The sequence below is a fragment of the Xenopus laevis genome, chromosome 8L, assembly GCF_017654675.1.
Source record: "Xenopus laevis strain J_2021 chromosome 8L, Xenopus_laevis_v10.1, whole genome shotgun sequence".
In the NCBI taxonomy this organism is placed as follows: Eukaryota; Metazoa; Chordata; class Amphibia; order Anura; family Pipidae; genus Xenopus; species Xenopus laevis.
This window is the reverse complement of record NC_054385.1, coordinates 90182504-90194907: the sequence shown is the minus strand read 5'-3', so window position 1 is coordinate 90194907 and position 12404 is coordinate 90182504. Positions and strand designations below refer to the sequence as shown.

Genomic DNA, 12404 nt, shown 5'->3' with positions numbered 1-12404 from the left:
CAGGTAATCATATCCTCGTTGTACCTGAGAAGCATCTTGTGGAAACACTGAATCAAAAGCAAACATCTTTGGAACAGCAACCACTGCTCTTCTATGAACTGAGACAGATGGGCCACAAGTAGATGGATCATATAGCGTCACTTGTTTTTTCCGTGGGTCAACCTTCAGGAAAGACATTGATTCAGATGCATTGTGAAGTCCTTGGAATGGGCAGATTCTCACCATGATTTTCACCTAAAACAGAAGGGACCGGTGCATTTTAGAATTTCAGTTGGAAACATAATTAAAATTGTAATCAAGCAATCAAAAGAAGTGTTTGTTTAGTGTATATGTGTTTATGTGGCTTTGTTCTCATTAGTTCATAGCTGTGCCCTCATTAGCTCATTGTCGATGCTTTGCGTTCTTTGTTGATGCAGACAAAAAAATACAAGTTTTCTTAAGACCTTGTTAATAGAAGTTATTTTTGGAAAGCTTGATTTAGGAACAAAGACTGGCTAGTGGAGTTGGCAGGGGGCCATTGTTTTTGGTGGCTGCTAAGATTTTAATGATTCTGGCCCACAGTAGGAAGCCACTTCTCAAGCACAGAGGCTAGTGCAACAGAACATACAGCTGCCACTGAATTGCTTTAGATAACATATACTTCAGCAACTCACACCCAGAGAGAAGGATGAATGAGCAAAGCAAACTTTTCTCTGGGTGACAATGGGAGACTAAGAAGCAGCCACAATATTTACACAATGGTACAAGCCTGGGGAGTTGGAGCCAAATGGATTTAAGATGAAATGACACTTGGGAAATGACTGGGATTGCGCTACTGATTGCACATAGGTGTTACTCTTTCCCAGATATGGCAATTGTCTGTGACAAAATGCCATGTTTGCCATTGCCCTTCCATGCTAACCACAATATTCTTGGAAAGAGGTGGAGAAATGCAGGCAGAGTCTAGTCCAGTAACACATGGCAACCACTTTCTGCATATATGACTTAGCACCCTGATGTATGAAATGCGTCAGGCATTTGTAATGCTGTATTAAAGGCTAATATCTACCAATTATCTACACGGGTTGGTGTGCAAACAGTACTTGAAAACAGGCGTTTCTGCTTAACCCCCCATAGTTTAAGGGGTACCAAAACTTTTTTAGGACACATTCATCTTGATACTACCTAACAAGTAACAATGGAATTCTGTACAGGTCTTTGGCTGATAAATCCAAAAAGCTATAGTACTGTACCTCTCATGCACCAAACAGAACACATAAATGTTTCACCCTAAAAAGGTCAGAGCGTGAAAATTGCTTTGTATTATGAAAAAAGCACTTCAAAGAGAAGCAAGGCTCTCTGGGTCACACAAAACTAAAAAGTACATTTTGTTTCCTTTAAAAAAAAAAAAAAACCTTTACTGTACAAAAAAAAGGACATGAAATTGCTGTAATGGGCACATCCCAAAGTTCTTTATATTTTATTGACTTAAGAAGCTATAGAAAAGTTGCCAAGAGCTGAAGCCTTGCACTTTGTGTGATTATTTACGCATCTAAAGAGAGAATAGTTATAGTGATTACACTACAAGGTACAAAGAGCTCTGAATGGTCTGTATTTAGCCATAAAACAGCTGTAAATGCACAGGCAGGATTTAGAGTACATGCCACCTGTGGTCAGTAAACCAGACTTTACAGATGATTTTGATTGTATTTGTAAGGGATTTAAAGGTGGAAATACAGCACATAGAAATAACATTTTAGCATTGTCTGCTTATTCTTATTATATGTATGTCCAGGGGGACAATCACATGCTACAATTACATTATGCTCACAAAGATGAGTTTAGAGTAAAGGTGATCATACTCTGAAACATCCAGGTGGCTGTAGAGAGGCTGTCTAGTCCTGAGATATAAAGTGTAGATTTCCCAAGAAATGATATAAAATGTAGCTTTTCTGTAACGCAAACAAAGCCTGTCCCTGCAGCCAGCTTTCAAGGCATGGCTGTATTGGGCATCTGATTAGCTGATTGCATAATAAGTACTCTTGTGCTGTACTGTCAACTCTCTGCCTGGGGCTTAACCTTTAGCAGCACACAAAATAAAAAGACAGGGTATAGCGGCTCTGAACAAAGCAGACAAAGGAAGAAGGCACATTGATTATCTTTCATGGTTATTACCTGGGTGCGAATCCTCTTATTATGGACACGTTAATTGCCTTTGCTTTTAACTTCATAGCTGCCAGGAACAGTTTTCATGAATTGTTCTGGTAACCAAGGAGTTAATCTGTCCACTGCTGCCAGTACTTTGGCATGGAATTGGGTGTTTGGAACAGGGCAATAGACAAATCCAGGCTCAATGTCGGACAGGTGCTAAATATAGACAAATGGCATTTGTCTGCTAATAGAACCTGGAACCTTATCCATAGTCATGGTGTAGATCATATTTAATTTATGGTAAATGTGTTTTCTGTATTTTTTAACTTTGTTACAGGGGTGATCTCCTCTATGTCTCTCCTAAGCAGATTTTAGGCTTCGGAAAGAACAATTGTGTCTACTCCGTTTGCCTGCCTCCGGCTAAAATGAGTTGGAAGAACCTTAGATTTCCTGCAAATTGACATAAGCTAGAATTGTACGGATAAGGCAGATGGGTGGTTTTTGTTCCAATCACCGAGTGTGGCCCTGCAATGAGCTCACACATCTACCTGGTAGACAATACATTTTTACATAAAATAACTGCAACTGGATTTATATGGATATTAGAATTCAGCAAGCTATCCCTATTGATTTCTTGCCATATGCCAAATATTTTGATTTCCTAAGTTACATCCCAAGGACTTAATTTGATTAAGATCGCTGAAGATATGATGAGCCAACTTAATCAAATAAACCCTAGGAATTCAACTTAAAAAATCCATTAGGGATAAGCTCTGGAAAGCTAGTGCTCCACGGGGGTATACAACTGCATAGTTAACAATTGCACACATAATTCACTACAAGGTTCTGATAGCTGTACATATAAATATGTGTCATTTCATTGACGCTAGTCTAATGCCACAAGATGATGCCTTTGCTTTACATTGCTTCAACACTGGCATAGCCCATTAATAGATGGGAGTTACTGAAACCAGCAGCTAAAAAAATAAATGTAAAAGGGATCCATCAACCAGATAGATGCTAAAATTCTAGACTGGAGAAACTAAAAAAATTAAAAATTGCAAATTATCTAAGCCTATCACTGTCTGCATCGTACCAAAATTAATTTAACTGTGAAATACTACTTTAATAGAAAATCCCAACAAACAGTAGTTTAACCATCAAAAATGTAATTTTTTTTTTATTTTAAAAAATTCACACTTTGCTCTTCTGCTAAAATTTTTTATACATGTTTTCACTACAGTGCTCCTGTTTAAACATGCTCTTTGCTTTTCCTGGAGATGCAAAGCTCTACATGTAGTTCAACCTGATGTCGCTGAAGTTCCACAGTAAGTGGGAAATGGTCTTTTAAAGTGTAGACCTCCTGTAATTACAGCATATCGCTGGGGGGGAAAAGCTATAGCTCATTTCCTGGGAGGTGTGAGAAACCATGTTGTTAAAGCTTTGATGCTAGCAAAAATGAGTGACGCTAGGAAATTCTTCAGTGGGAATCCAGGAATTAGTCACTACACACTGATTTGGCCAAATCTAAATACTAGTGCTGGACCTTTGGCTGTGAGAAGGAAAACAACACATTGCTATAAATACTTTTGTGACTTCTCTGACATATTCAGACTAGTCCACTGACCCAAATACTAATTACACAACAGAAACTTCCAGTTGATGGAACAAGATTATTTAACTTTCTTTGGGATTAGTGCCATTACAAACAATACCTTCACTGGTTTCCTAAATCATCTGCCACTCCAGATGCTCTAGCTAGGCTCTAGTAGGCTTATTATTTGACATACCACATGCTTGATGGTCAGGTTATATACAAATTGTAAGTCCTTAAGCAGGGCTGTTCAACTGGAGGCCCATGTTACAGGCATGGAATATGTTATCCAGAATGCTAGTGACCTGGGGTTTTTTTCACATAAGGGATATTTCTGTAATTTGGATCTTCATACCTTAAGTCTGCTAGAAAAACATGTAAACATTAAATAAACCCAACAGGATGGTTTTGCTTCCAATAAGGATTCATTATATCTTAGTTTGGATCAAGCACAAGGTACACTCATAAGGCGCTCTAAAAATACTTGTTAATAATAAAAATAACAGAGAAAAATTTGGATAAAATGGAGTCTATGGGAGATGGCCTTTTCGTAATTCGGATCTTTCTGGATAACGGGTTTCAGGATAACACTAACAGATCCCATACCTTTATAGATATGAGTTTTATAACGACCAGCCTGCTCAAGATCTCCATAGACTTCTTTGCAAAAAATCATCATCTTAGATCATCAGCCCTTAGATATGTGGTATGTCAAATAATGTCCATTTCTTAGTGAATCTTCGACAGCACTGTCTTTCATAAAACTTCGGACCAAAAAATCCTTTAGGGAACGACATCCTGTCCACAGGCCTCCAACTGATGAGCCCTAGACTAATAGGCAATTATAGGGTCATTATGTGACACTTATGTCCCAGTTACCCTTGAGTCCATTAAGGTTTTCTAAACCTAGCACAATGCAATAAAATGGGCGAGGAATTGCGCTTGTGCCTACTTGCAATCGTCTTTGCTCACACCTTGTGTTAACTTGCCAGTTGCACCTCCTTTGTTGTTAACGTCAGTAGTTAGGGCCAGCCTAGGGGTATGCAAACATTTTAACTAAGCCCTTTCACATGGAAATAGACCTACAACCCAACATTTAGTACCAATTTAGAAACATGGAATGCCAATATGATATTCTTGTAAGTGGCCCAAGGATATGGACATAGTGATGTCTTTACATCACCTAAACTTAAAGAAAGCCTATGATTTCTAGCAGCATCAATATAATCTACTAAAATGGCTGTACTAAAATAAAAAATGGTTTATAACGCAGCTCACTGGCAAAGACCACGGGATTTATAGCCACAGCTTTGAGTGTAGGGGTATTAAGACTGTGGCAACTAGCTAGCTATCTTGAAATCATGTCTTGTACAAAATAATAATCAAGGAGAAAATTAAAATGGTTGCAGCTGTTCCTATCTGTCAGAACACCTAATAAAGAGCTGAGTGAGTGAGTGTCACTTCCTTGCTAAATCACACCTGCATGGTATACAAGGTTCCATAAAAGAATCCAGGATCCTGGCACTGCATTTCTGCGAGCCATGTATTCTGTTAACTGCGCTAGTGCGATAAATGTAAAAAGACTTAGAACAAAGTGAACCTTAAATTAAATGGAATAGCTACTTCAAAAACCTCTGTGCATTGTTGGCTATACATTCAAGGCTGTATCCTTAGAAAAGCTGCACGAATCTCATCTGACTTCTCTCTAGCTTCCCTGAGTGCTTTCTCTAACCTTGAGATACTACTCAGGAAGACATTTAAAAGTCAATCAAACCTGTTTTTAAAACAACTAATTAAAATTAATTTTCACCTTTCAGCCGTGAGAGGCACTTAAGAAGACTTAATAGCAATAATTGCTATTTCCAGCCTTGCGCACATGTTTAACAGCACAAAATCTTGTGCATTTTGTGGGACTAACAGATTCCTGCAAGTCTAAACCCAAAAATGTCTGCCCTCCCAAAAAAAAAAAACAGCAAGTGTGTAAGCTTTGTTACTTATTCTTTGGATATATCCAGCCTTACTATGGATTAATCATATACAGGTATGGGATACATTATCTAGCCTCAAGTTTTGTTCTATGTACTAAAACAACAGTACCTTGTACTTAATTCCAGCTAAGATACAATTTATCCTTATTGGAACTAAAACAATCCTATTGGGTTTATTTAATATGTCATTGATTTTTAACTTGAGGTATGGAGATCCACATCAAGGAAAGGAAAACCTCAGGTCCTGAGCATTCTGGATAACAGGGCCCATACCTGTATAGTAAAAGTTTGCTAAGACACCACCCCTTTTTGACCCTTCTAATTATTGCATTGAGTCATTATTATTATTATTGTTTCTGTACTGCCCTATGATGCTGTAATAGTGTTACGAACTCTGCACCCCACCAAAAATAAACAGCTTGCAGCATAGTCAAATGAGTGACAATACATTCCCCAATGCCAAGTACCATTAACACAGGCAATTGTTGAGACACATTCATTATTAATGTTTGTGTGTATTTTTCTGCTGCAAAACCTTTTTTGCTTGAATAAGCGTGCTTGGATTTGTGTTGTACCACTTACAGTACATCCATTTCCTTACCTGCACCATAACCATAAGTGAGATATAAGGCATTTGGGCACGTATTATTTCTGCCTACCTCCATGTTCCCAGGCCACGCTTTATACAGATGCAGCAGATGCTAAAGTAAGGATTTCCATAAATCTAGTTAGTGACCAGATGGCCACTTAAAAAGTGAATCGCATGTAAAAACAGCACAACCACAATGTTTATTATAATGATATGCAATAAGCTTTACATTACATTAAAGAAGCCATATGGCCCCTTTAATTATTGACAATGAATATTTTAGCAACTTTTTTAAAATAAATAATGCATTATTAACTAAGCCTTACCGTTTAATAGTAATGGGTATTTCAGAGTGCAAGCTTATTGTTAAAGTGCTGTCCAAGCTTTTCCATGCCGTGGGTCAATTATCCCTTACATACAGTATGTAGTTAGATCAGTTAATTCAATTGGGTTTAAAAATAAGTTTTTTTCAGTGGCCATGGCTAGACTGGGGGCCATAAAAATTACTTTGTGATCAACATCTGACCCTAGACCTGCAGTGTTGACTCTTTGTTACCGTACTGTACTCAGGGCTGGTCCTATCAAATGTGGGGACCAATTGGGACCATGTTGGCGGGGCCCCTAGACAAAGTGTTGCTGGCTACTGACACACCAAGTATTTAGGAAAATAAGGGCATACAGTCACAAAATAGAAAGGAAAGGGGCAGACAAGGTAACATAATAGGGGCACACAGGGTAAGAGAGAGAGGGAGGAAATAGGAGAGTGGACTGGGCCAATTAGTTTGGGGCTGGGCCGATTCAGCTTGGGAGCAGGCTTGGTTGGATTGGGGGCAGGCAGGGCCTATCAAGGTTGGAGGAAAGCTGGGCCTATGAGAGTTGGGGGCAGGCTAGACCTATGGATTTGGGGATGGGCTGGACTCTCAAAGTTGGGGGCAGGCCAGGCAGCATCATGTGCTGAGGGAAATATTATCTGTGCTGCCCTGTGGTGCGGGGCCCCCCAGAGGTGCGGGGCCCAATTGGGCCCAATTGGTCCAATTGGCCTAAGGCCGGCCCTGACTGTACTGCTTTAAGGACTATCAGTTCTACTGTAGATATGAATATTTAGTAAGGCAGGACAATACTACTTGACGTACAGTTTTTGAGATTCTGAGGGACCTGAGAGTTAGGCATGTTTGTGCTGTATGTAAATCTTAAGGTATCTGTACATGGACAGATTTGGTCTGGGAGTTTGGAAGACTTTGATCATCAGAACATGGAATGAAACTCAGGAGTTACTATTGAGAAATCAGTCTTTATTTAAATCAGACTGCATTTGGCCTGATTAGACTGCAGATTTCAGCTAGGGTTTCATCTTGGGTGGGGTGTCTAGACTGCAGACAGCTTATGAACCCTTTTTCCCTCTTTGGCCCCTCCTTCTGTGAAGTCATTGGCATGTTTATTTAGTAGCAAGAAGACTTTGCAGTGTTGTCAAGCAAAGTGCAATTGAGCAATGCAGGGAAAACTTGCTTTGTTCTGCACCTGAAGGTTAATATTAAAGAATTCAGTTGTAGAACCGCTATTCTGCTTTCCAATTAGGCTTTGGACTCCAGATTCGCAAAGTATTTCCAATCTACAAGGCAAGTCTGTGCTAACCTAATAACTAATTCACATTGCTTATCTTTAATTAATAACACTTTTACATGAGGGATATATAGTCTTTGTTCTTTTCAGCCGCTGTTGAGTTACCACTCCCAAGTTAAGGTACTATAATGCCTGGGGTCCATCTGAGACACGGGGGGTTAATAATCTGAAAAAAAAACTTCAGAACATTTTAACTAGCCATTATCTAAAAACACAGTGGAGGTGATGTAGAGAACTGTGCACAAGGCCTGTAGCTTGCCGTACAATACATACTGCAAATCCATCAACACTGGCTCAAGGATGTAGACTAGTCCATTTCTTCAATATCTTTTCTATATAATTGCAGCACTCAGAGCTAAATAATGCTAACCGACTCAAGATAAATGCATCTATCTACTCTCCTTTCATTCCCCTTACACCTATTATTAGATTACAGCTGCCGGGACAAAAATAAGAAGAAAACTATATTGATCCTGACCTCAGTCATCACTTCCATCAGCCGCAGCTCTCCCCCACCCAATGTGAAAATGTGAACTACATCCATGCATCTATATTTCTAACGTCAGCTTTTCTGTTTTTCTCCTTTAGCTCTGACAAACCCTCAGCTCTTTCACCATGGGAAGCACGTTAGAATACACCAATTCAATGCATCAAGGTCACCCACATTATTATAACAGGAGCTGTCAAGGGGAAAAGGGCCTTGTGTTGCTTTATTAACTATGCAAGAGCTATTTGTACAATCTGCAGCATGTACTGACACCTGCACCCCAAAAGTCCAAATAATAGAACCTACTTTTTATTACTGATCCTTCTATTCAGGCCCTCTCCTATTCATATTCCAGTCTCTTATTCAAATTAGTGCATGGCTGCTAGGGTAATTCGGACCCTAGTTACCAGATTGCTTAACATGCAAATTAAAGAGCTGTTGAATAAAAAGCTAAATAACTCAAAAACCTTCAATAACAAAAAATGAAAACCAATTGCAAATTGTCTCAGAATATCACTCTCTACATCATGGATTCCCAAATTTTTTCCCCTTGAGCCACATTCAAATATAAAAAATATTTGGAGAGCAACACAAGCATACAAGAAGTCTGGGGTTGCTAATTATGGGCTATGATTGGCTATTTGGAAGTCCCTATGAGGACTGACAGCCTACAGGAGGCTCTGTTTGGTAGTACATCTGGTTTTTATGCAACTAAAATTTGCCTGGAATTCAAAAATAAGCACCTGCATTGAAACCACTGGGAACAACATCCAAGAAGTTGGGGAGCAACATGTTGCTCGCGAACCACTGGTTGGGGATCACTGGTCTACATTATACTTAAAGTTATCTCAAAGGTGAACAACCCCTTTAAGAGAATAAAGAATGTGATTGAAGAGAGAATTAAAAATAGTATGGAAAGTGGGCTTGTGGTCTAGTGTTTTTTGGTGGGCCCCTGGCACTCCATTGCTGACAGTGGTTCCTACCATTGTATTGTCCAGGTGATGTGACTGATGTGATTGTGCCATTGCCACAAAAGGCACTCGCATCCCTGTAACAGGCTTTTAAAAACCAGCATTAAAGCCCTCAGTGGTAAAAAAAATCCCATATTAATAGATATTATTTCAGTTTCCCAGCACAAGCTCTTGAGTATTTACATGTGCAATGATGTATCAGCTGTAAGGCTTTGAGAGCATGTTTCATTCCCTAATCTCACAGCCTGTTTCCCAATGAAATTTCTAGCATCTTCGCAGCACGGCAAATCTAATTAGGCAACTATGTGCTCAGTGCCAATATGTTCCATTGGATTTAATTGAAACTGACAGATATGCATAACCTTTGCAAAATTGGTTTATGGAAGATATTTCGTACAAGTTGTTTATTTGCTTCTATGACCCGTAGCTGGCAATTTTTATTTCAGAAACCCTTGAATTTTCCTCATTCTGTCTTAGGTAAGGAATTGAAAAAAAAATTTGTTTTCATTGAGAGGATGTCAATAAGGTTTCGGTGTCAATAAAAATATCTAATGACTGTTGGGCAGCTTAACAACTGCTCTCTTGAATATCAATTACCCAAAGGGAATGAGTGCATTACCCAATAATGCTAATATGAATCCCACTCACAGTATGTTATCTGATACTTATAGGAGACATTTATGTACAATCTTTGGAGCTACTGTATTAAAGCCAACACTAACAAGGGCCAAATGCTTACGCATAGCCTTCTAGTGTTAGACTATCAATAACTCCTTGGTAGTTCTGCATGGAGAATCCCATGCAGTGTTGGACTGGCCCACAGGGATACCAGGAAAACTCCCAGTGGGCCCAGGTGTCAGTGGGCCCTTGTGCTGCTAAATATTTGACCTATTTCATGGTCATTCTTTATTTCTATGAGAACAAAAAGGCTAAATAGATTTAATAATAGATCATAGTATTATAGTATGTAAATAGAAGAGACTAGGAGAATAGCGATTGAGTGAGGAGAGGAAGAGTAATAGTACTGAGAGTGGGCCCCTGGTCTAAGGTTTTTGGGTGGGCCCCTGGTGTCCCAGTCCGACATTGATCCCATGATTATGAGGCAGAGTGGAATGAGAGCAGCTGATACTGGTACTAGGGCCATAGCCTTGGGACTGCAGATACGCTGTGCTACTAAGCGGCAAGTGCTATTTTAATACTATAAGGTCTATAAGAGTGGGATTTACATACATTGCTACAGGTGCTTGCCTTCAACAATGAACCTGTATGAATAAGCCTTATAATGCTTTTAAGTTGTTCACCTTTTAGAAAACTTTTATTATGATGTAGAGAATGATATTCCGAGAGAATGTGCAATTGGTTTTCATTTGTGGGTAGCAATGACAATAAACTTGTCGTCTTACAGAGCATTTGCTTTTTAGATGGGGTCAGTGACCCCGCTGGAAAGAGTCAAAAGATGAAGGCAAATAATTCAAAAACGATAAAAAATAAAGACAAACTGAAAAGTTGCTTAGAATTAGACATTCAATAACATACTAAAAGTTAACCAAAAGGTGAAGTACCCCTTTAAGTAAGTGTTAATGGGGTGGTTCACCTTTTAAGTTTTCTTTAAGTATGTTATAGAATGGCTAGTTCTTTTCAATTGGTCTTCATTATTTATTTTTTATATATTTTTTTAATTATTTGCCTTCTTCTTCTGACTGTTTCAATCTTTAAAAGGTGGGTCACAAATGAATTAATTTGCGAAACTGCTGCAACAATTGACCGGCAAAAAAAAAAATAGGTGTGCGTCAAAATTATTAGGACGCCCATTGACTTTAATGCATTTGTACCAAATAGTAACGCGTCTAAAAATTGACGGTCGCGTCAAAATTATTTTGACGCCCATTCGCTCATCACTACTACAGATTTGTAATTATTTTGTATTGTTATTGCTACTTTTTATTACTCATCTTTCTATTCAGGCTCTCTCCTATTCATATTCCAGTCTCTTATTCATATCAGTGCATGGTTGCTAGGGTTATTAGGACCCTAGCAACCAGATTGCTGAAATTGCAAACCGAGGAGCTGCTGAATTAAAAAATTTAAACAACTCAATCAGTGAATAAATACATTATTACACTAAAATATTACTGTAGAGCACTGTAGAGCTTACACATAAGGTACATAAAGGTAGGAAACAATGAGTAAGTAGAAAATAAAGATGTTGAAATAAGAAGCACAGTCTGGGTGTTTAATGCACAACTGCATCTCTTTGATAAAAATGATTCTGTCAGAGTAATGTAGGCAAATTGTCAGGATCTTAGTAAATATCAGGCACTATAAGTCTGTTCTTGTAAGTGCTACACAATTACTTGAATAGAGACCCTCTTTAGCAGAAAAAAAAAAATTTGACATAAAAATTCCTCAGCGCCATGCTAAGCTAGTCAGGAAATAGCAAATGAAGATGCTCTGCGGCATTCTCACAGAAAAGGATGTCTTTTTAATGCCAGGAGATGATAAATTACCTTAAGTAGCACATTAATGGCAGAGATTGAACATAATCCAACTCCTTTCCAGTGGCATCATAAAACGGCTTTCAGACATCATTTGTACTATTCCAACATTAAATTTAATAACATCCAGAGAGACCACAGGAGAAAAAAAAATAGCAGCTAAAAGGAGCAAACTGCATTGGCTCATTGCTTTTAAAGGTTGAGTTTATCTAAGCAGATGGAACAGTTTGATGTTTCCAGCACATTAATACACAGAGCGGGTAATTTGCTCAATTATATTTATCAATGATGGGAGATTGTGCAAGGGCTGTGATGCCATTAGCTATGTAAAATAGTGTTTAACCTCAGAAAACATGAGCAACATAATGTCACTGTGTACTAGAGGAGACAGAATAAGTGTTTTGCTCATATTGTTCCCACCTGCTACGGTGCTTTTGGAATAGGCTGTTTCATATCCCAACAGTGAGAGATCCACTAGAATAAGACTGTCTACCAGGAGGCCAATAGGAGAAATGTGGCTCTTCAAAGTA

The 12404-nt window shown here is 38.7% G+C and overlaps 1 protein-coding gene across 4 annotated transcripts in view; it reads right to left on the bottom strand.

The window, feature by feature from the left end:
- Nucleotides 1–12404, bottom strand: part of kif26a.L (kinesin family member 26A L homeolog) — a 99790-nt gene that overhangs the window by 17308 nt on the left and 70078 nt on the right. For all 4 annotated transcript variants that reach the window (XM_018230605.2, XM_018230606.2, XM_018230608.2 and 1 more), the window contains one exon: nt 25–234. In XM_018230605.2, the coding sequence (XP_018086094.1) occupies nt 25–234 (210 nt within the window). The remainder of the gene's footprint in view (nt 1–24; nt 235–12404) is intronic.